This window comes from Grammomys surdaster, unplaced genomic scaffold, assembly GCF_004785775.1.
Source record: "Grammomys surdaster isolate TR1022 unplaced genomic scaffold, NIH_TR_1.0 205, whole genome shotgun sequence".
Lineage (NCBI taxonomy): Eukaryota > Metazoa > Chordata > Mammalia > Rodentia > Muridae > Grammomys > Grammomys surdaster.
This window is the reverse complement of record NW_021604650.1, coordinates 5755264-5775789: the sequence shown is the minus strand read 5'-3', so window position 1 is coordinate 5775789 and position 20526 is coordinate 5755264. Positions and strand designations below refer to the sequence as shown.

Below are 20526 nucleotides of genomic sequence, written 5' to 3'. Positions count from 1 at the left end.
AGTGCCACTCACGCTGAGTGGCACACACCTTCCAAAAGTTGAGCCCCTCGGTGGCTCCTGCCAGGAATGGTGCAGACGCCACAGATGCAGACACCCACATCTTTGTGCAAAGCTAACCCCATGTTACTGCTGAGACGCCTTTTAATATCTGGCCTTATTTATATGGGTAATGACTCATTCACCAATTACCGTGAGATGGATATACTTTGCCTACTAATATTTAAATTGCAGTTATCTGAAGCTACTAGGGAAGGAAGTGAGGTCTGCTGGTTTGAGTTTGGTGGAAATGGGCTCAAAGAATGGGGCTCTTGCCTCTACTTACACAGTTGTGTCTACCTCTGCCTCCCTGCTCCAGTCTGACTCTGCTGACCAAGGACCCTACATGTTGTACATTTCCTTTCTGACATTTGTTGGAGTTGGTGTCTGGTGGGCCACTGAAATCCTTTGGAGCTTCTCTTTCTCCTCTCAGCTCCCCATGGACCTCTGTTAGACCTGGGGACAGAGCAGCCTCTGAGTTGGTGTTGAAAACAACTCAGGTACTCCCCTGCCTCTGCAGTCCTGTCTCTCTCTACCTTGTCCTCCTCCCCTGAAATAAGGGCCAGTGGAGTAGAACCTCAGGAGGCTTAGGTAAGAAAATAAGGACCACCTCAAGGCATCAAGGTGTGCTATGCCTCAAAGCCTGGGAAGTTTGACTAGCTGCTTCTAGAATCTCCCATTTTCTTCTCTTCCACTGTGGTGGTACTACATAGGGTGGGGTGGGGGTGGGAATGGGATCTTTGTGTCTTGAGGTCTCTAGCCACAGCTGAAGGAAAGCATGGAGCCTCATGCACATACCCAGCATGCCCTCAGTGCCCACTCTCAGTGTATCCCCAGAACATAGGCTTCCGTTGGCTGAGGCAGGTCTCTTCTCAAGGAGAGGCTCTTGGCGGGGGTGGGGGGGTCTGATGTGAACTCCCACATGTACAGTGACTGAGGGAGCACCATCCTGGCCTAGGTGAGTGCCTAGTTAAACTGCCCCCTGCCATTTATGTATGGGGTTCTGCTTCTCTTTCTGCTGCTGCCTCACAGGATACTCCCCTGTATCAGAGTGTTCTTCACTCTTCGAATCAGGGTGAGTTCAAGTGACATTAAAAGTTAAGGACAGGCTCTAGCTTTTGCCCAGCAAAATAAGGCTACAGGGAACCCTGAAGACGAAAAGGATTCTGGGAACTGAGTTCTGGTACTCCTGTTCAAATGACAATCCTGTCAGAGCCCTCTTGCACAGGTCTTCCCAGGTCCCCAGTCCTCTGCTTGGTGTGTCAGTGTGGCATGCCATAGCATAAGCCCTAGATAGGGGTGGGGCAGCCCTGGGTAGGGGTGGGACCGGGCAACAGACTGGCTATTGACTCATGTCACTTAAATAGGACTGGAGACAGATCAGCCTGCTGTGCCTGAAACCTAGTGGGTGGGGACTGGATTCTTTACTCAATCATTTAGTTTTCAGCATGTGGGGAATTTCTAGGTCCCAGTTTTCAGGGGAAAGAGGAAACACTGGCCCCTCCAGGCAACATGAGAAGCCCAAAGGGATGACTGCTTCACTAGGAATCTGGACAGACAGTGTCTCCAATGACAGGGTCACCCAGGGAGGTGTCTTGGAGGAGGTAACACCCTGGAAGATAAGAGAGGCATCTGGACATGCTAAGGAGGGTCTATGTCGGGTATGTCTACCACCTTTCCACCTAATGACTTGTAGTTTGGTGTGGTTGGGGTCTTCTTGCTGTTGTTGTCGAGCAGGGTGTCCTGTGGCCCCATCTGGCCTCAAACTTGCTGTATAGTTGAGGATCTTAAAATCATGCCCCACCTGTCTTCATCTCCTGAGTGCCGGGATTGCAGGTGTAAATTATATCTACTGTGCCTGGATTATGCTGTACTGGAGATTGAACCTAGGGCTTTGTGCATGCTAAGCAAACACGGTGTGAACTGAGCCGTGTCCTTGGATTCCATTACACATGTTCTAATGACACATATTACTCAGCCAGTGCTGACAGTTCTGTTGCAAATAGAAACACTTGAACTCTTGCCGCCTCTCATGAGGCAGCTCCAGGAACATCCTTTTATACAGAAACAAGTACAAAGAAGAGGGTGGCTTTTCTGGGGTCACATAGCCTCACTCCCCACTGGGTAGTTCTTCTCCAGAGTGCTGTATGTGGGAACACTTTGTTTTGCCCTGAACACATGAACTCAGGTAACCCCACAGCAAGTACTGGGAATTGCCAAATTCCCCCAGTTCTGCTGGTGGGGGAAACTGAGGAAAAGAGACTGCCTGAGCAGGTAGCCCATGGCTGCAGAGGACAGTGCCTCGGCCCACACAGTCCAGCTCCCACACACACGTCCCCACACACTGAAACCACAGCAAGGGGAGGCACGCTTGTCAGCAGCAGTAAGCACTTCCGAGTCTCACCACGTGCTTGTAGCACCTGCCATGTCCTCCCTGCCAGGACTTGAGAGCCTCAAAATGTTCTGATGCACAGAGAGCCTTTTTTTGTACAAGAAGTAAAATTATTTTCAGCCTGTTGTCAGGCAGCTGTCAAAAGACATGGAAATGAAGGGCTTAGTGAGTCTCTGAGAGGAAGTCCCACGGCCAGGGTGGGTGTAGGGACACAGGCTGTTGGCCATGCAGGCTGTGGAGTGGAGACAAGATGGTAGTGTGGGGCCCACTTCAGGGTCATTCTTTTTCTGGAAACTGATCCACAGTCTGAAGTTTTTACAAGCATGCATGGACATTGAGTGGTCCCAGATGCTGATGGTGCTCACCTCCCTGCAGGGCTGGAGTCCATGGGTAGGGGTCTAGATTTGTGCTTTCTGCCTTCTGAACATCATGTACTGCCCCTGTCCCGTCATCCAGAATAAAATCAGGTTGATTGGGAGAAAGCTTGTGAATGTGGGAGTTAGCATCCAGGAGGCTGAGGCAGGAGGATAGTAAGTTCCAGACCAGGCTTAGCTTTGTAGTGAGGCCTTCTCTCTAAGAGCAAAAGAGGAAAAGGAAATGAAGCAGTCGGTGTTGGACCATGGTGTCTTCACATCCATAATGTTGAGGCAGGGTGTCCTGGTACCTCCAGGACCCAGGTACCTTACACAACCTCTGCAAATCTCTAGAGTTTTGTGGGTGATCTCAGGGAACCCAGGATGGGGATGCCCCCAGAACATTCCAGAAATCTCAGACCTTCTCATGAGAAAGCACTGTGAATAAAAGATCTCTAGCAGTCTTGAAAAGAAACAGCTTTTGGATTTTTATCTCTCCCTTAATTTTAATTTTTAATTCCTGTTCTATAGTTTCTGATGTCTTTAGAGATGCTACCAGTATTTCCTAGGGATCTGCAGGCTTGCTGCCTGCCTCAGTTAACATCATCCCGACTTTCCAGGGAAGCCTGAGTTGGAGGTAGAGACTTGGGTCCCCATGGTCACCAGGGTGGAAGACCCCAGGGGATGGCATAGACAGGTCTGTGCCAGGAGAGGAGGATGTGGGCTCACTGTCTGTTGACAGACCTGTGAGCACAGAGCCACAGCAGTGGAAGCCAAACCACAGCTGCTTGCATGGAAGCATCGTTCACATGCAGCTGATGTTCTGCCAGCCATGCATGCTGGGAGGCCACAGGCTGCAGGAACATTATAAGAGGAGATAAAATAAACACCCCTGTGTTTGTTTGCTGTCTGAAGCCAGGAGGAGAGATTCATTGGTGGGGTACAGAGCTAACATCTCCTTGGGGTAGGGTGCCATGACCTGCCTTGGACAACAAGAATCACTGCATGCAGATAGAGAGCCCTTTGTTGCTGGGGATATTCAACGACAGCATGTTTGCGGGGTTGTATCAGAAGCAGCCCACTCCCCCAGCAGGAATTCTCAGGGTACAGCAGGAGGCACCCCCACCTCTCCATAGCGGAGCCTATCCCAGGCCAAGTATACAGGATTCTGACTGCCCAGATCACTACAGAGGCTCACACAGTCTCTAGGTCACCTGCCCACAGTCCTGCTTATCACAGTCACTACACAGGGTCACCCCAGCTCTAAGCTGAACTGCTCTCAGCCTTGTCAAATAAGCTTCATTTAGCAGTGGACAGCGTCAAATGCAAACTCATAACTGGCGGTTCAGAGAATTAAGTGACTGTAATGAACAATCCAGTCCTGCATGGGACCTCTGTAGCAATCCAGCCCTGCGTGAGACCTCTGTAATAACTTCTCTGCACTGCTGCCCCCCCAGCCCCCCCCACCAAGGCTTAGGGAACAGCACAGAAGGAAGAGAGGGAAGAATGCAAAGCTGATATGAGGAGCCTTCTGAAATGGCATCATGGGGACATGACACGGCTGTTGCTCCCATGAACTCATAGCGCTGTGGTTACCTGTATAAGACTTCTACAAGACCAAGCCAGCCAGAATCCCAGTATGGATGGGAAGGAGCTCATGAGGCCCCCCTCCCCCCAGCTGAAGATCTGTTGGCAGTGGATGGATGCTGGGGGAGGTAGCCCATGTTCTGGTGGATGACTCCGTACCCCTGCACACATAGGCAACACTAATTGGACTCTGAGTTTTAGCTAGGGAAAGCAGGACCTGAACTTGGATGCTAGGAGGTGGAGGGGCCCCTGGGATGAATATGACCAAGATAAATTGTACATGTGTTTAAAAAATGACTAAAGGTATCTGAAGAGAGCGTCCTCAGGTGTGGGGTTATACTGTGGGGTCCTTTGTCACATCCTCTCCTATCCGTAGCCTGGATAGTTTCCCCTACCTGGACATGCCGCCTGTGCCCCGTACCTGTTGCTCTCCCGGTCAGCACAGTTCATTCTCCACAGCCTGATGGGACATTGGATTTGGGGTTGGGTCTAGTTGGCACTGAGGGAACTGTGTGGAGACATGGTTCTGCTTGTAGATATCCTCAGCTCTTCTTATCCGACAGCTCAGGGTTCTGCACACTTCCACGGCAGTTTCTACTTGTGAGCAAGTACATTCAAAAGAGAAGCTATCTCATACATAGCTGGTGGTGATGGCAGCTGGGGGCTTTGTATCCGGACTGAGTGACACTGCTGCCTTGCTGGAGTTTGCTCTAGGGAAGATGGGACAGGGACCTACTTGACCCTCACTCTTTTGACATATCTGGGGTCAGAGACCCAGTGTGGAAAAGAAGGTTCTGTCATATTCTGTCATCTCCTTCATTCAGAAAAGATGTGGGGTGTCACACCACCCTCCTGGGAAGAGGCCTCCCCCACAACCTCCACAGAAGGTCAGTGTCAGATGTAGGATATTCTGGTGGGAAAGATGACTGTGGCACAAAGCCTGGCTTCTAGCTTTACCACCCAGTTGTAGGCACACATTCTCTATGCCACACAGTGGCCGAGGAGATGCCAGAGCAGTGGGTAGCAGGGATCTAGGCTCAGATGCAGCTTTGTGCTTTCTGGAAGATATTGATCCCTGACAGATGGAGCAAGCACTGAGCATCGCTGGTGTCTCAGAGAGTTCCCAGAGCTCTGGCAAGTCCCCCGAGCCCATGTGGTTTGTGGGTATGACTGGCGGGGTCCCTGGCTTCTGGAGTGGGGCTTCCTGTATTTGTGGACACTGGTGTCACCATCCCAATATGGCCTCCAGCCAAGTGCTTCATGATGATCTAGAAACCTCCATGTTGAAGCCTACTCAGGAAAGGTATCTTGAGTTCACACCTAAAGGATGGATCCTCGAGGGTGATCCACAGACAGAGGTCCTCCTGAACGCTGCTCAACCTTGCCTAGAATGTCCAAAGGACCACGGAGGTCACACGCATGATGAGGCAGTGAGCCTTAGACAGCCGCTCTATCTCTAAGCCAGCCGTTTCGATGCCACCGGCTGTGATACTACAGGGGAGGATGTCACACGGGTGGTTTTGACATTGCTGACGAACCGTGTGGGCCCAATGGAGATGATGTTTAAATGCTCAGCCGACACGAAGCTCACACACAGACACACATAGTGAATCAGGCACAGTCTTTTTCTTCCCAGACAACGCCTGGCACAGCATAGACCATTCTGAGCGTGCCTGGGATCCCAAGTGTGCTGAGGAAGGAAGGTGCCACTGCTTGGGCACGCCAGCCTCCTCTTCCTTACACCGCCATTTTTGTTGACATAAACTGTGTAGACCATATGGGATTGAATTCAGTGTTCCAGTTGCTTTTTCCTGTCTCTTCCTTTTCCTTTTCTCCCCCAACCCCCGGGTTTGGGAAGCTGTTCTCTTGGCAACCGCAGAAGCAAAGCACACTCTTAATTGCTGCCCCAGTGGTAGATGCCCCTTGCAAAGCCTGACGCTTGCACTCCCTCCTCCTCTGGAAGCACCTTCACTCTGGTGAGGGAATCATTCTCTCTCCCACCCACTGCAGGACACAGCAGTGAGCACCCTCCACCCACACTCTGCACTCTCTTTGTTTGCTATACAGACAGAACTTTCTCAAGGTGAGAAGGGGCAAGCTTCTCTTGCTTGACTTATGTTGGGGTGTGAATGCCAGAACACGTGGGGAAACAGCTCTGAAGGGCCCATTTTTGCCAGCGGCTCTGTATTGGGGTGCTTTACCTCTGACTACTTTGCCAGTTATTATTTCCCATTCCCTTACAAAGAAAATGTAAGCAGCAGGGGGCGGAGTCCTGCTTTTCCAGGGTCATTATCAGGATGGGGAGGGCCAGAGAAATAATGCCACTTGTATCTGATTCTTTCAAAGGAAAATAGGTCACTGTCAAAATTCCTGAATCCTGGCATGCCTACCAGGGTGTCAGGGATCTTTTAGTGACTTGTCTGAATCGTGGATATTTCTCTCTTGACTTTCTTACCACATCTGCTAGCTGACAAATAGACTTGGCTTCTTCTTTAAACAAAATGTAAAAAAAAAAAAATAGAAAAAGCACAGTATTTTATATTTAGCCACAGGCGCACGGAGCGCCCAGCAGCAGCCGGGTTTCCTTGGATAACTGGGGCTCCGGCTCACAAATGCCTCCCGGCGTCTCCTGGCCGCCAGCTCGCGCGCAATCGCCTGCTCCATGTTAACCCTGCGTGGTGCTGCCTCCCCGATGCCCTGCTTGCTCTCCCAGCAGAGCGGCACTGCTCACATGAGGATCACCACCAGAGGTAGCCGGCTCTGAGAGCAGCCTCAGTCTGCGCACAGTTGCTTCACAGCTGACAGACAGAATATGGGGTGGGCTTTGTCACCAGCACGCTGGGTCTGGCATGCCCAGCGATGCTCGGGGCTGCAGAGCGCCCAGACGCCCGCCACTGCTCGCCGGGTCCCAGCCGCGCCAGCTCCGAGGGGCCGGGCTGCGCGCCTAGCCTTCCTGCCCGCCGAAAGGGTTATATAATGAGCGGACCGCTGCCAAAGTCACAGGGAAAATGAAGTCTTTGTTAAATGCCTTCACCAAGAAGGAAGGTAAGGAGAAAGCTGTAGGAAGCGTGGGGTGCCTAGTGAGCAGCTGTGGGCTGCTTCTGGGGGAGAGGGGACTCGGGTGCCTCCTCAAATTGCTGGTTGCGGTTCATTGCTCAAGGAGTAATTGCCCCAGCTTTGTGATATGGTTTGGCTCTAGTCAGGTCTGGAAGATTAACACAGATGAAGGTGCCTTTGTATTTTAGTGTGTTCCTGAGCTACCAGCCTCTGGCAGAACTGCATTCCAGAACATCTCATCCAGAGAGCTTATGCCAGGGGGACACATTGGGAAACTAGGTCTTGGGGAAATAAAGGAAGTTTTGGTTTTCGTCTTCTAGTCACCTGGAGGCTGTGAGCACCTGCTAAGGAGGGTCAGGGCACATGGCTGGATGCACCCAAGGCATCCTCTTCTGGTGCCACTTGCCAGTTCTGCCTGGCTGTCCCTGGGTTGCAAAGCCATGGAGTGCATGAAGAATCCCTCTTTACCATACCTTGTATGATTTTTATTGTAGAGAAGGAAAAAACTGTATAAATAAATGCATGTAAGACAGCTAAGAAAATATCCACCCACCTAAGAGCTTGCAGATTGCCTGAAAGAAGGAAACCGTTGGGTGGCATATTAATCATTTTCAGACAGGAAAGGAGTTATTTTTAACACTTTTCATAAAAAAAAAAAAACCAGCATCATTTGCGTGTATGGTCCCAGTCAGAGAGTTTTCTCAGATAGCAAGCTTGGTATCATTCTGATAAAGCCAGGTTTCCAAAGAGGTGACTTTAAGGGAATTAGGAAGCTTACTTTCTACCCAAGCTCACTGTGAACTAAACACCAGAGATACTTCAGCAGCCTTGAAACTAATTTGATATGAGGCTTGGTCATTAAGCAAGACGATTTTCATTAAAACGTTCACTCTAATGTTACCTGTGTGGGTCCATTTGACTCACTTGCCTGGTCTTTGGGGTGAAATGTGTATAAAATGTCCCGGCTGTTTTGTTCTATGACCCTGCCTGTGTGGCCTCGCCTGCATAAGGATATCCTGCCCACTCCTTTCTTCTGTAGACCCAGGCTTTTCAAAATGGGTATAGAATAGACTCTCTTCTTTTTCTGATGAGGCTCACCAAATTTGTCATGTGGGACTTCAATCTTTATAACCCACGGACAGCATGAATTGCAGCCATGGGTTAGAGTGTTAAGAAATGCTATCTCCATTCTCCTTCTGTGGACATTTCTTTCCTATGGAGTCCATCTTTGCAATGGGCAGGGTATTAAGTGCCCTCACATCCCCTCACTTTGCTATTAAGGGTATTAATACCTTATTGGTTACACAGTCAGAACTGCCATCAACTGAACTCTTAGAGCTGGGTGATTCCACAGACTCACAGTTGCAGAGTGCCAGCATGCCCAGGTCTTGGGGCTGTTTGGTACCCTCTCTGTGTTTAACATGGGAGTACTCCCAGAAGCCCCAAGGTATAGGCACTATTTGTCCTTTCTATGTCTGCTGGCCTTTTGGCTTTCACACCAAGACAGTCCTCCAGCCCCTCAGCTCAGTAAGTGGCAAATAAGACTGAGTCTGTGAGGTCACCTGTCTTTTACAAGGCCTTTTAAATCCCCCACCTCTGTAAGTCCCAAGATCACCACAGACTCCCTAGTTGGCTCCATGGTGAATACTCTGAGACTTCTCAAGGCCCTGCTCTGGCAGTGTCATCAGCAAGGCTTTCTTTGTGCTCAGCCAAACACACTTGGTGGCCCGACCTTGCTATGGTTCTTTTGGAGGTGGGCTGCTAGGGCTGTAGGCCTAGCTCTTTAAGAGCACAGGCTTCAGGGAAGACACTACCAGCCTTTGGTATTCCTGGTCTGTCCCTGACCAGCCCCTGTGTGTCACATGCTGAAGAAACTGGGAGTGAGATCACACATAGCCAGGAGGTTTGCTGACCATCTTTTCCCATCAAAAGCTTGCAGAGAAAGCAGGGCGCACGACACATGCTGCTGCCCACTGGAGAGATGAGGCCTCCCTCCATATATCACACAAGCCTTGAGCCCAGCAGCCTTTTACCCTAGCTTGGCATCTAGCTCTGATTCCTAGGAAAAAGGAACATTGTCCTGGGTCACAGCTGATCTGAAAGAAGACTGTTAGAACCACCTCTGCCATCTCTGTCCCTGTGAACTATGCTGAGGCTCTGTCCCTAGAATGTTTGCCAAGGCCACTCTGTCCCCATGAGTAGTATTGATGCTAGCTCCGTCCCCATGAGTTCCTCCAGGACCACTTCTATCCTTGTGAGATTTGCTAGGGCCACTTCTTGAACTATGTCTGGGCTATCTCTGTCCCCACGAGTTATTCCAGGGCCACCTCTGTCCCTGTGAACTGTGCCTAGGCCACCTTTGTCCCCATGAGTTTCTCCAGGGCCACCTCTGTCCCTGTGAGCTGTGCTGGACCACTTCTGGCTCTATAAGACTTGTGAGAGCCATTCTGTTCCCACAAACTGTTCATAAACCACCTATTTCTAGTACCACCCATGTCCTCATCCTCCGGCTGTCCAGATGAGCAGAAAGCCATGGACTCTGATGGAACAGGAATCTTAACTCTCTATGAGGTGCCTACCTCTGACTCCCTACCTTGGGCAGCTACCCTAAACTGTTGTGCTCTGCTTCTTTGATGTCAGGGCCCTTAACCAGGTCAGTTACCTTGGATGCCCTGTGTTTTTTTCCTAACTTCATAGGTTCCTGTTTAGAATAGAGCCCTAGAATTTAGGGGCAGAAATCTTATAGCCAGGCTTCACTGGGTATAAATTAAGACCCTAGGGGTATGTAGTATCTCTGGCCATCAAGGTAAGGGTATCTACTGTGAGTGCAGTGTGAACACCATACCTGAAGGTGCCCAGGTTTTCCTTATCTGAGTTCCTGGACATATTGGGCTCAAGAGTGTGAGGACCCAGTTCTGTCTAGACCTTTATATGAGACACCCAGTGAAGTGGGGCCACCTGGTGCTGCCACACAATGCTAGGCTCCACTTGCTGAGAGGACAAAGGGAAGATTCTGGGGGTGTTGTGGCCTCTTCTACCTAAGAGATTGGGGGGCAGAGGTGACTGGCTTTCCCTGTGACCAAGGCTATAGACCTGATTGCATAAAGATGAAATACCCATTATTCCCCATGTTGGATTCTGACTATTCAAGATTAAAATGAGCCAGGGCTGGTTCCCTGAGGTCTATCTGTGGCTTACAGACGATATCTTCTCTGTATCCTCATGTCTGGGTCCTAACTCTCAGGATCCTGGTTATTGCTATCACATGAGCTCATCCGCATGACTCATTTTAACAGTTATCCCTATAAAGGACCTCTCTATACATGTGGTCACATCCTGAGGTCCTGGGTTGTATACCCTAGTGTAAGAATTTTGGGTGCACAACTCTGCCCACAGAGGTCAAGTTCAGATTTTTAGGGGATGCTCCTGAGTCATGCAGTGTCCTAATGCTTGGTGACATGGGGAAGCCTGTTGCTGGCAATAGCGTGGATTCATTTTTAATAATTCCAGCAACAGAAGCCCATCTTTACATGTCTTATGGCTGTGTCTCCCTGCTGAAGGCATGGGCTGGCCCAATGGAAAGTCAGACCTTGAGTCCCTTCCATTGGGGTCCTGGTTTGAGCTTCCATGTACGGGAGACATTAACTGTCTCAGTGTTTCTCTGTGTTCATGTTGGGGGTGAGTCAGGCCTTGGGGAGCCCAGAACCATTCAGATCCTGTACCAAGCCCTCAGGGCCATCCCTGGCTTGCATGGGGCATGGATGCATGCAGCCTTGGCTTTCCTATGTCCCTGTCTCCTGACATTACTCATCCGCCTCTCTCTTTTTCTCCCCAACCCAGTGCCCTTCCGAGAGGCCCCAGCTTATTCCAACCGCAGGCGGCGGCCCCCCAACACATTGGCTGCCCCCAGAGTTCTTCTGCGTTCCAATAGTGACAACAACCTCAATGCTGGTGCACCAGAATGGGCTGTCTGCTCTGCAGCCACCTCCCACCGCAGCCTCTCACCCCAGCTGCTGCAGCAGACACCCAGCAAACCTGATGGAGCCACAAAGAGCCTTGGAAGCTATGCCCCCGGGCCCCGCAGCCGCTCCCCCTCACTCAACAGGCTGGGTGGCACTGGTGAAGATGGCAAGAGGCCACAGCCACATTGGCATGTGGGGTAAGAAGAAACTGGGTAATGGGCAGGGGCTTCCATGGGAGATGATTAAGCATACATGCTCCTCAATTCAAGCTGCCCCAGAAAATACTTAGGCTGAATTCTGTCTTCTGAGCCTGGGGCCTCTCTGCTCAGCCTAGTACTCCTAATACAGGGGCGAGGAAAGCTGAGCTGTGAAGGGGCCTTATGTCCTTTCCAGTGCCTTGACTCCTTGGTGCTTGAAGTGAAAGGGCCTTAGGCAGTCAGAGCGGAGAGTACAGTCTGTGCTGAGTGCTCTCCCAGCAGTCTCCTCTGTCATACACGTACTGTGTCCAAACCAGTGACCACATCCTCACAGCAATGAGAAATCTCAGCCTGGAGGGGAAAGAAAAAAAAGTAAAACAAACAAACAAACAAAACAACAAAGCTCAGAGGCATGTTACAGCACAAGAGAGCAGCCATGTCTCCAGCAGCCTTGGCTTATGCTACAAATGTGAACTGTGTCTGCTCAGCATGGTAGGGGCTCAAAGCCTCTCCATCTACCTCTGAAGCAGCCACAAGTGACAGGCTAGAATTGGGCAGGCTGAGGGGACCACTCAAGGCATCATAGTCTGGACCTTCCCTAGGAAAGGGACTTCCGACCTGCATAGCCAGGAGGGGCCTGGGTTTCTATGTCCAGCTTCTGAGCACACCGCTGCCTTCCTGAGTTTCTTAGCCAAGAGAAGAGACTCATAGGGATCAGTCGACTATGGAGGCCTTGAGGCTATATTTGGCGGCCATCAGAGAGATTTGGGGCAGCAGGGAATGGTCTTGGTGTCTTCCTGTGATCCTTGTGGTGGGCAGTGGGGGATGGTGGAATGTGGACCTGCCAAAGCAATGTCTTCACTGGGGGTTACTTCCACTCTCCTTTTTCTACTATCTTTTGTCTTCCCTTCCTCAATCTCCCTTTTGATTTTTCTTCTGCCCTGCTCTGCCTAATACAGGCTGGCCCAGAAAGGGTAGGAAGCAGTGTGCATAGAGTGTGAATGTCTACAGTCTGTGCCCTGTGCCTACATAGCACAGGTTTGAGTCCCTGTGTTCACCTCTCCAGAGGCAGCACCCTCTAGTGGCACCTAGAGGCACAGCTGAGTCACAATCCTGGGAGACTTGCATTTACCATATGGGAACCCTGGGAGGTAGTTGGGGCATCCAGTCCATTCCCAGGTCCCCTCTCAGCTGTACAGATGTGGAAGGTTACTCAGCATCACAGGAGGATCTGGCTGTACTCCTCACGGAGATGTTTCACTACTGTCTCATTTGAACTAAGTAACTTTAGCTTTGGCAGAAAGCAAAGGAGCTGGTAAGATCCCCACCTATCTCTGGGGTTTCAGGTCGTGTGGTGAGGATGGTGACATTGGTATCCTCATTCGTTACCCCAGGAAAAGCCAGTTCCTCAGTTCGTATCACAAAATGACACTCTTTTGAGACAAAGACCTCACATTGTAGAACAAGGTACCAGAGACCATAGAACGTTCTGTATGTCCTTCAGACTTCAGAAAGCACAGGCCACTCTAGTATTTCCCCTGCAGGCTCTAGTAGATTCTGGGGTAACTACCTCGCCTGTGCATCCCAACCTACCAGACATAGATCTTAGGGTGACAGTTAGATGTCCCCGTGGCTTTATCCTTTGTCTACCTATATTTCTCTCTCTGGGTCTATAGGAACATGAGGACCTGAACACCCAATCCTGCATTTAGTGGAGCGAGACATGGTTATCTCAGCAAAGAGAGGAAAGAGCTCTGTCCCCTGACTTCTATCCTGTTCCCTGGGCTGGGTTAACAGAGATAGGAAAAGAGGGAGGGGGGTGTGCTTTTTAATTGAGTTGAGATCTCCCTAGATATCTGCTTGTCACCTACACTTAATGTGTGATAGCATGTCACCAGGACACCAACAGAACAGTGTGGGTAAGACTACCAGATTTATGGCTGAGGGAGGCTGGGCAAAGTGAAGGATATTTTCTGTTGGAACAGGTACACATCCTGGCTGCTTGTGAAATCCAGGTCCAGACAGCCCTTTTCCTTGTATAGTCTGCAGAGTACAGTTGCCTATGGCTACTTGGGCAGGCCACAGCTCTCTGGATGCAAGAGTTACAGAGCAGCCATTATTTCAGAGTAGAGGACTCTAGAGTTGGCCTTGCATACAGTCAGAACCCTGACCCACCCACTTGGAGCCATTAAGGGCTTGCTGGCCATCCAGACAAAGGAGGTACTCCCCCATCGTCAACACAGTAGGGGTATTGTACTTCCTACCTGTGAGTTGGGTGGACCCCTTACTCTATTCACTCTTAAAGATATAGTGGATCTGCCCACTGAAGGCTGATTGCTGCACCTTATATCCTACACCCCTCCTGAAGAAGTCTTTTTTGTGCCAGTGTCATGGGCCTATTGAACGATGGTGAGTCCTTGTCCCTATCATAGCTCCTAGGGATGGGTAGCTGGAGGCAAGATAAACTAAAGTGCCTGGCATAAACCTTGTGTGCTTGCTTGGTGTTCCTTTCTCTAAGTTTCAATAGCCAGAAAAGAACAGGATAGCACATGTCAAGTCTGTAGGCACAGCAATGATGGATGATAATGCAGCTGGGACTCAAGGCCCTGTTGCTGGGTCTGATATTGGCTATGCCCAAACCCCAGCTAAGAGTTTTTGCAGCCTCCATTATCCTAGGCCTTTCCCAGGGAGACACTGATTTCAGCAGGCGTCTGGCAGGTGACTCTTCCTGACCATACCTGGAATTCTTTGACTCTACACATCAGCTCTGCCCCACACCTTCCCAAGACCAACCACAGAACCTCCTTATCAAATATCCCATCTCTGTCCTTGTGCACTTCGGTACCGCCCTACTGCCACAACCATGGTGCCCTAGGCTCTACCTTACTGTGTGTTCCTTCAGACGCCTTCTATGGCCTCACTTGCACTGCCTGACTCCCATCCTAGTTCAGACTGCCTGTGTGCACTCAAACTTTGACTTTGGTTGTCTCCCTGGTCTCGGCAGACCCTTACGCAGTCAGAGTCCACTCTGGTTCACTTGAAAGCCTATGCAGCTTCTCCCATCTTCTGTGCTCAGATGTGTGTGCTGTCCTGCAATGGACCACCTAGGAAGTGATAAATAAATGAATGAGTAACTGATGAAGAGGGAATGAATGGAGGGAGTTCAGTGTGTGGGTAGTTCCCGTTCATACAGAGTAGCTGGGAAATGGCCCAATTTATCCTTCCCAGCCACCCCACAGAACAGAACATTGGCTTTCTGGTACTGAGTCTCCAGCAATCTAACCCTTGGACTAAATCAGGTCGGCTGGTGCTCCATCTGGCTGCTCTTGGCCAGAACATGAAGGAAACGTAGATGCCAGAGCTGGGGAACTGCTGAACCATTCCCACTGTGTATGTCCTAGCTTAGTTTCTCAGGCCTGCTGTCTGCGGTTACCCCTTACCTGGGGCCATGGCTCTGCTGTTGCTCAAGGCTGCCATAAGGAGATCATAGCCCCTGGGCAGGAGGACACAGTTTATAAAACACCTTCCCTTGAGGTATAGGCTTTCCTGTTTTTTACTGTACCACAGGATAGAGCATCAGGATTCGAGGGTTGTTCTGGCTCCCATGTGAGGCCATTATTCATGGAACCACTCTCTTATCTGGGAAATGGGCTCAATTTTTTTCCTGCTGCCTTGGGGTATTTCATGAAGTTCAAGTTAATAGTGATTATGAAGATGCTCCAATACCCACACAGGACCACCCATCACCACCGAGCCTTACTGTATCTGTGCCCTGTTTCATGACCAATGATCCCCCTAATCCTGTTCTTGGAGGCTTCTGGGCCTCCAGACTGATGACTCAGAGCTAACTGTCTGTAGAGTGGGCTAGAAAACAGAGTCCCAAGACTATGTTTGCATTGACTTCTATGTGGAATAACACTCAGGCACTGGCTTGAATTAGCTAGAGCACCCAGCATTTTGTTACCTGCTTTGCAGTTGACATTGCACTATGTGGAGTAGATTTCTATTGATTTGTTCTCATTGTCACTCATGATGGGGAAACTGATACTTTAAAAGTCACTGATTTGTCCAGTATCTGGTAATTAAGGGGTTAGCTGGGATTCAGACAGTATTTCTTGAAATGTGGGTGAGTGAGTGCAGAGATAATATTCAGCTATGCAGTAAGGTGGGCAAATGAGTGGATGGACAGGTGATTGGTAATGGCAGGGTAGATGGATGAACAGTGGATAGTGAATGGACATATTGGTAAATGGATGAATGGGTGGGTGGGTGGATGGATGGATGGATGGATGGGTGGATGGAAGCATGAATAGATGGATTGATGAGTGAGTGGGTGGATGGATGGATGAATGGATGAGTGAGTGGATGGGTGGGTGGGTGGGTGGGTGGATGGATGGATGAGTGGATGCATGGGTGGATGGGTGGGTGGATGGATGGGTGGGTGGATGGATGGATAGATGGGCAGATGGAAGCATGAATAGATGGATTGATGGGTATGTAGGAAAATAGATGGATGGATCCATGAAGACCCAAGATGTGGCTGGCAAGCAAGGAGAGGCTATACAATGAAGTAAGGCTGAGGCTATCTTCTGTCTGTCCTCTACTGTACAGTCGTCATCCTGGTGGTCACATGGCCCACTCAGGCACCTGTGCCTCTATAATTCTGTAACGGCTGTATCCATGGTTATGATTTTGAAAACCTTGGGGATATGTGGGAGTGGGTGTACATTGATAGCCCCAGCTATAAGCAGCCTTCCACCTCCCTTAATGGCTACAGAGCCGAGGTATGTTTTCAGGCCCTGCATTCATGCTAGAAGAATCCAGGAAGCCTGGCTTTTTTCCTCTTTTGCCTTTACATGGATGAAGGGCAGATCCAGGCTTCAGGGCCAGGCAGGCCCTATGTATTCAGTGCTCATCCATTCTCACCAACATTATAAATGAGGACTTAGATTTAGCATGCCACAGCCCCAGTTTCACATCTGTAGACTGGGATCCTCAAAGATATCAACTAGGGTCTGGTGGCTAGATCTCACAGTCATGCCAGATAGAAAGTAAGAACTTACGGACCAATGATGTAATGGATAACACATCTCACTATTGACCAGATAAAGTAAGAACTATAATCAAATATAACAGAGAACACCTTTGCAGTTCTGTAAGAGCACCCCAAGCCACAGGGCCTTTACACTTGTGGACAAAGTAGTACAAAAGGCCCTGGGAAGATAGTCTCAATGAGGGATCACCTAGGTAGGTCTGGGTTGGCTTGCCTGTGAGGGATTTCTTCTAACTGCCTTACATGTGTGGAGAGACACAGGTGGCACTATTCTCCAGGCTTGGGCTCCTGGGCTGAATAGGAGAGGAGAAAGCTAGCTAGCTGTATTCAATTCTCTAAGCTCTTGACTGGATGGGCTGTGACTAGCTGTTTGAAGTTCCTGTCTTGACTTCCCTTCAGTAATAGACTGTGACCTAGAATTGTGAGCCAAATAAACCCTTCTTCCCCCATATTGCTTTCTTGTCAGAGCATTTTCTCACAGCAACAGAAATGAAACTAGGACAAAAATTCACCTTAACTAATCAAAGAGCATTCCATCAGCTTCCAGAAATTCCCCTGCATTCCAGTTTCCCGTTGGTCCTTGTGTTAAGTGGCTCCTTTATTTCCTTGCAGGAAGTAGTTTGAGGCCACTTCTGTGGGCCTAGAGACCATAGTACTTAGGTTTAAAGACCAGAGCTGTGGATTTGGGCTCCTAGTCTAGGTTCAGACATGATTCCCATTCTGGAACCCTGTTCTACGCTTTAAATGACCACTCTTTTCCCTTAGCAGACCTCTTGGAAGGTTCCAGCATTGTGAAGGTGCTACTTACTTGCCCGGGGAAGCTCTGAAAAGTTGTCCTGACATCCTGACATGTTTTCTTTTCTAATGTGGTCATTTTTGTGTCAATTTCTGCAAAGAGAAGTGACAGGAGGTCCTATTGAGGTTGTCCCTGATGAGGACTTGGGTGATCACTTGTCCTAGTCTGTCACCCAGTGGAATTCCACTGTACCTCATGATGAGGACACTGCAAATTGACCCATGTGAGGACCTTCTCCCTACATGTCCCGTTACTGGTCTTGATTAAGGCTTCTCACTGTTGGGGGAAGATGGGCCTGGGACACACATTCAGTGCAAAATTAGCGAAGTAAAGAAAAGTTCTCTTGAGAGTGGCCAGCAGGCTGCCCATAGTCATGAGCACTTTGGTGACAGATTCCACATATATCCTTACCAGCATGACGAATGCTCGCAGTGAATTGGGAAAATATGACAAGAGCTTCTCCGATGACAAGGCCTCAATTTGTTTTCATGGTTGTAGTCGAGACATTGTGAGCTTTCCTATCTTCACCATTGTGTGTGCCCAACTCAGTGGTCACTGAGCTAAGTGTCCTGAAGCTGTTCCCACCGTGCATCTCCAGAACTATCCTCCATCTTTCCAACTGAAATTCTGTCCCTGCGAACCACCACTTTATCTTACTTTGTGCCTCTGTGGATCTCCTAGTAGGGATGGAATCATGCTGCTTATGGCTTTGTATGACTGCCTTCATCAAGCATAATGTCTCCGGGGTTCATCCCTGTGGTGGCACAGATCAGAATATCCTTTTCCTAACTGAATGATGTTCCACTGCATAGGTGGTCATATGCTGTTCATCCAGGATCCATCTGTGAACACCCGGGCTGTGCCTGATGCTGCAAGGAACACAATGTGCAAATGTCCCTTTGAGACCCTGCTTTCCTCTGTGTGGATGTGCCCAACAGTGCAACCACTGGGTCCTTTTGAGTCTTTTCAGCAACAGACACTTTCCCTTGACCCTCCTATGCCCTTGCTGTCTGGCTGCACACGTACCAGTAAAGGCCACTCTCAACTCAGTGTTTGTAGACCACATTGGCCATGGTTGGCAAAGTGTGACTTTCTTCTCTTTTCTCCTGTGTTGCCTGATTCAGGTCGCCCTTCACTCCTGGTGCCAACAAGGACTCCCTCTCAACCTTTGAGTACCCAGGGCCCAGGAGGAAGCTGTATAGTGCGGTGCCTGGGAGACTCTTCGTCGCCATCAAGCCATACCAACCCCAAGTCGACGGCGAGATCCCCCTTCACCGAGGCGACAGGGTCAAAGGTCAGTCTTTGTCTTCTGCTTCTGGGGAAGGCAGGCCCTCTCTGTCTCTACAAAATACCTTGGTGAGTCTTCTGGAGCAGGGGCAGAGTCCAAAGTATAAGTTCAGCAGGGCTCATGACTCTTGAGAGGGCACAGTGATCTCACTGGTCCCTTTGATTCAGTGTCCCCATTGCAGAACCTTTATGGAAAATGCCCATACACTCCTGGGTCCATTGTGGGAAGTACAGGGATGATCCAACCTGGGGCTCAGTGAATTAAGCCACTTTCCAGCCAGAAAATCCCATGAGAAAGTGGGCTTGGGGTAGCCCATGGCGTAGGTGTGAGTTCAATGAGTAGAGGAAATCAATCAGGTGAAATAAATTCTCTAGGGGAATTCTGAGGGCTTTTTGTGAACAAGCTGAGAAGTTCAATATTGTTCCAGGGGTCCTAGGGAGCCAGCAATCACTCATGTGTAGGTGAGAAGTCTGTGACACATGTTGGAAAAGCAAAGATAATGACAGTGTAGAGAGAGGAGGTAGGCAGTGACTTCAAAGCCTGTGGCTCAGGGCCACAGAGGGCATTGGAGGAGGGGTAAGTGGGAACTGCAGGAGCCACATAGCAGAAGATATGGCTCACAGGTGGAGCAAGAAGGACACTTCACGTGCTCAGCATGCCCAGCCCCCACCACTGGACACAAGGAGAAATAGTGGCTCTTCAGAGATGGCAGGTGGCTTCTGACCCTGCTTTCTCTATCTAGCCCTTGCTCAGTCCTCAGCAAGGGACACATTTGTTTCTTTTTCTGTGCACTCACCTGGGGTTAGTGTGAGGTTCTGCAGAGCGTGTACCCCATCCTTCCCTAGCCCTGGCATCCGGCTTCTGTGCCGCTGTACTAACAAGTCCCTGGTGCCCTGTTCTCTTCTCTTTCAAGTTCACTTACTCTTGCCTCAGAAAGCCCCTTTCCCCCATCTCATTCCTCCCGTGAGGTTCATAATTTCAGAAATTATGTTTTCCTCACTTTCTGAGCGTGTGCTTTAAATTGCTTCTTTCTCATTGCGGCGCCTTCTTAGGACTCTGCTGGGGCTTCTATTCATTGGAAACATGTGCTGTTTTACAGCACCAACACCATGGCTTGAAAAATCCCCGTCTGATCATTCACCAGCAAGCACGTGCTGGTTTACTCTCCATTCATCGCTTTTGTCTTCTCTCTCAAGGACACGCTCTGCTCGCCTCATTCACCCACTAACTTTTGTTTGTGTTCTGGACATCAGCCTTTCCCCTGGCATCCTTCAAGGTCTGCAGTTCCAGTTTCAACTTTCTGGTCCTTCCAGCTTCTCTCACTGTAGGCTTTTCCTCTATGCCATCCTCCACTTCTAGCCTTGCAGTGGAGGCTGTGCTTTGCCCAGGATAGACCAGGATATGGGGAAGAAAGACTCTTGTAAAGCTCCATCCTACTCCTCAAGCAAGGGAGCATCCCCCAGTGCCTGGCTGCCCCTTCACAAGGGCTAGCCCCTCCCAGTGGTGGCTGCTTTCAGCAGACTTTGGAACTGTTCTCCCCACTGGGGTCTAGTGGAATTCTTGTTCACCATGCCCATAAGATGTCTGGACAGTGCAAGTGTGGATTAATGTAGGAGTTTAAAACTTCACATGAGATATGGTTCTGAATTTCAACAATACGACCCAACCATGGACCAGCCCCTTTCCCTATACAAGTAGGTGATATTTGTTGATCTTACCACAGGTACATGGTGTGTCAGATTCAGCAGTGACACACAGGATACAGACTTTGCAGATGTGATGGGCGGGCAGATGGGCAGGTGCCT

At 49.8% G+C, this 20526-nt stretch overlaps 1 protein-coding gene across 2 annotated transcripts in view; it reads left to right on the top strand.

Moving 5' to 3' along the window:
- Positions 1-20526, top strand: part of Shank2 (SH3 and multiple ankyrin repeat domains 2) — a 432981-nt gene that overhangs the window by 182797 nt on the left and 229658 nt on the right. For both annotated transcript variants that reach the window (XM_028771108.1, XM_028771107.1), the window contains 2 exons: positions 11266-11584; positions 18558-18727. In XM_028771108.1, the coding sequence (XP_028626941.1) occupies positions 11266-11584; positions 18558-18727 (489 nt within the window). The remainder of the gene's footprint in view (positions 1-11265; positions 11585-18557; positions 18728-20526) is intronic.